Source organism: Setaria italica, chromosome III (assembly GCF_000263155.2).
Source record: "Setaria italica strain Yugu1 chromosome III, Setaria_italica_v2.0, whole genome shotgun sequence".
Taxonomy (NCBI): domain Eukaryota; kingdom Viridiplantae; phylum Streptophyta; class Magnoliopsida; order Poales; family Poaceae; genus Setaria; species Setaria italica.
The window spans coordinates 9,604,775-9,608,511 of NC_028452.1; the positions used below are offsets into that span (position 1 = coordinate 9,604,775).

At 50.3% G+C, this 3,737-nt stretch overlaps 1 protein-coding gene across 1 annotated transcript; it reads right to left on the reverse strand.

Moving 5' to 3' along the window:
• Positions 1–1,843: 1,843 nt before the first annotated feature.
• Positions 1,844–2,932, reverse strand: LOC101780901. The gene has a single exon (XM_012844713.2). It carries the CDS (start codon positions 2,835–2,837, stop codon positions 1,932–1,934), a length of 906 nt encoding a protein of 301 aa, XP_012700167.1. The 5' UTR covers positions 2,838–2,932; the 3' UTR covers positions 1,844–1,931.
• Between the last annotated feature and the right edge of the window lie 805 nt (positions 2,933–3,737).

Consider the following 3,737-nt stretch of genomic DNA (forward strand, 5'->3'; position numbering starts at 1 on the left):
ATATCTCTCCGCTTTCTCGTTGCAAGAGCGAATGCGGTGATATAATCGACTGCGTTGATGCTTACAAACAGCCAAGCCTCAAGAACAGAATGCTCAGAGATATGAAACTCCAGGTTTTCATTCTCGTCTTAACTAGCTCGATTCCTTTAAATTTTGGTTATGCTACTACATAAGTTGATGGACTTGGTATCTAAGACCAGATATAACATATATAGGAGTAATTTCCTCATGCTTCTGCTATGTATATAGATTAGTTCTCTAACTCTTTGATTATTATTATACACTAATGACTTAATCTTGATCAGCTTGAGCCAACAATGAAGCCTCCCAAAATACTTCACAAGCTTATGGAAACGGGAAGAAATTATAGTTTTCCTAAGCAAACATGGAGAAGAAGTGGCAGCTGCCCGCAAGGAACCATTCCGATTCGAAGGATCCCTACTGGTCCCGGCAATGAGATTGCTAACCGTACTGATCCCCCTTTTTTCTCATATGGCCGTCCTAGTCCTGCCGTCACCAACGAGAAATTTCAAGCAAACGGAAAACTAGAAGTACGTGCACGCATGATCATTACTGGTATTATGTTATTGCCATTTGAAGGATGGAAATATTTCATTCATATGCTTGGCTGCAGATAGCAGCAGCTTACGGTGTATACGGGCCATACCATGGAACCAGCGCTGCAATTCCGATCTGGAAGGTGGAAGTGGAGCCCAATGAGTTCTGCATGAATTACCTTCTCATTGCTAGTCCACACGACAGGAGTTTTACGCCCATCAAAGGCAAGGATCCGCCTGACATCAACAACCAAATAGCTGTTGGAATAGCCGTAAGCACACACCAGCCAAGCTGGACACAAGTCTTTACTTTACTAGCTTCGCATTTGCATTCACATGGATCAATCATTCTTTTGCAGGCATACCCTTCAGTTTTGGGCGATGACAATCCTAGGCTTTACATATATTCCACTGTAAGTACATACTCCTATGCACTTTTTCTGAAAGACTATTGCATATTCATGGGGGTACCCTGTATTCATTCATTCAAGCGCTTGATCAGAAAAGTATAAACTCCAGACCGCTAAAATGAAGTAAATGTATGCATGCAGAACGATGGCGGCGGGAAATCAAACTGCCTGAATCAAGAGTGCGGATTCATTCAGACCAGCAACCAGTTTGCACTAGGGGGAACGTTCCAAAAGGATTCCACGGTCGGTGGCGATCTCTACTTCGTCCACGTCGCGCTGTACAGGGTCACCGGCCCGGCGGTGTGGTGGCTATCCGTCAATAACGTGCCCATCGGCTACTTCGACCCCGGCATGTTCCCGGTGCCCTTCATCGAGAGCTTCCACAACGAGATGGGCGGGCGGGTGCTGGACACCCGGCCGGGAGGCAGGCACACCATGACCCGGATGGGCAGCGGCATGTACGCCTCGGCGGGGCTCGATAACTCCGCCAGCATCGCCTTCTACATGGCTATAAACAATAACGGCGGCGACCAGGTGGACAATCCCATCAACGCCATCGTCACCAACCCCAAGTGCTACGATGTTAAGGTCTTCGGCCGGGATCTCAATCGCCCAGGCTTCGACGTCGCCTACGGCGGCCCCGGAGGATACTGCTGCGATGAATAACAATGCCCCCATGGCCCATACTGCTTGTAGAAATTAGGGTGTTGATTTTTTCTTACGAAATGGATCATGGTGCACCTGGTCCCATAATTTTTGCGGTTGAACCTGATCGCAGGCATGATGCAGCAAGAAAATTTTAGTAAGTTAGAACTAATGGCCGTGATCCTTGTTTTGCTATTGAAGAGGTACTGGTGATTTTGTGAAGTTGGCTTGTTATATCAAAATGTATTCAGCTCAATTTCTTCCTGGATTTGATGATTCTACTAAATAAAAGGGAAAACTGAGCACTGGTGAATCGAGTTCAACAAGGCAAGCTCTTGGAGCTAGAGCTCGTAACGAGCAGCTTAACATTTGTCAGGTCCACGGACGCCGTGGCCCTCCTTAGTATAGACTTCATGTTCCTATCAAGGCTCTGCTTCACTATCTTGTCCACGGTGTCCCGGCACTCCTTCGCCTCTTGGCCGTCGCCGTCGCCACCACTACCGTCGCCGACGTCATCGTCGTCGTGGCACGACGTGCCCTCCATGCGCGGCCCCGAATGCGCCCTGATCCTGCTCTGCCCTTCCTCCTTGAACCACTGCAGGATCTTGGCCGCCCTCTTCTGCGCCAGCGGGCTCCCGAGCAGCGACACCTCCAGGAGCGCCTGCACGACGCCGAGCTGTCGCATCCTCTGCCGCAACGCCCGGCTGCCGTGCGCGAGCACCATGACCAGGTACGTCGCGTGCTCCTGGCACCGCGCGCTCTCGTGCCGCATCATGGCCTCCAGGAGCGCCCTCGGCGCCACCTCGTCCTCCTCCATCGCCTTCTTCCCCGCCGCGCTCGTCGCCGCCAGCTCCCCGAGGATGGACAGCGCCGCCTCGGACGACTTCTTGTCCGGGACGAGCGACAGGAGCGCGTGCACCGCGCCGCTGGAGACCACGTCCCGGACGTGCTCGAGTTTCGTGGAGAGGTTGCGGAGGGCGGCCAGGCACGGCAGCTTCGTGTCGGCCGGGACGTCGTCGGCGCCGAGGGTGGCGACGAGGAACGGGAGGAGCTCAGAGGCAGAGAGGGGAAAGTCGGTGTTGGCCAACGACGAGATGGAGAGGAGGAGGAGCGCAAGCTGCTGGCTTCTTGACAAGTCCTTGTCGTCCATGAGCTGCGGCAGCTTCTTGAGAAGGCCGGCCTTGACAATGTGCACCTTATTTCTGAAACCAGAAGCAGAGCCCATCAGAACTTCAGCAGATAACCAAAATGGCAACAGATGTGCCCAAACATACTTGAGTCGGATTCAGATAACTGCTTTGCCAGTTTTTCAATCACCTACATGCAACCCGGATGGAAAATCTACAGTAACATTTGGACAATCTGAACTTGTGAACTGTTGGATACTTGGATGCAAACAAGCAGCTAAAGGACAACGAAACTCCACTCAATGAGACGCATTTCTTGGAGCAAGCGTTGTTGCTTCATGAAGCATGCGCAAGGGCACTTGCATTTCACTTCGTGGCTTGATGCGTCACGGTCTATTGGATTACACGTCTGTTTTTATGTGCTTCACGGGTGTAATTGACCCTATAGAGAAATCACCAATGTGGCTATCGGTTTCATTCCATTGTCGTCATTGGTGACCGATCCAACAGCATGTTGTACAGGCAACTCAGGAACTGAGTGCAAGTCCACATCAAAACTTGTAAAAACGGGGTACGTCCAAGTTCTAAACGTGGGACGACACATGATGCCTATCTTTTCATCTTTTCTTGGGGCACCATGTATATGCTTGTCACTATATGGGACCCATAACCATATCCACATACCAAATGTGCAATATGTGAAGCAAAAGTAAAGTGCAAATGACTTTCTCGTCTACGTGGTGGAACAAGCAAAATGCAACAAATGGTTAGGTACCTTCAAGTAAGGATGACACTATGATAATAGAAGTTCGGTAGCATCCAAAGTCAAATAGCTCAAGATCGTACGCCTTGGCTTGCCTAATACCACGAACAAAGCTGAAATCTTTGAGTCGGATAAAGTACTGACATTTTGGGTTCCGGTCAATTATTTTGTCAGACAGGAATGGCGTGAGGGGAGTAGCAGAAGTTGGCCCGTGCGCACCTAATGGGTGTGGAAA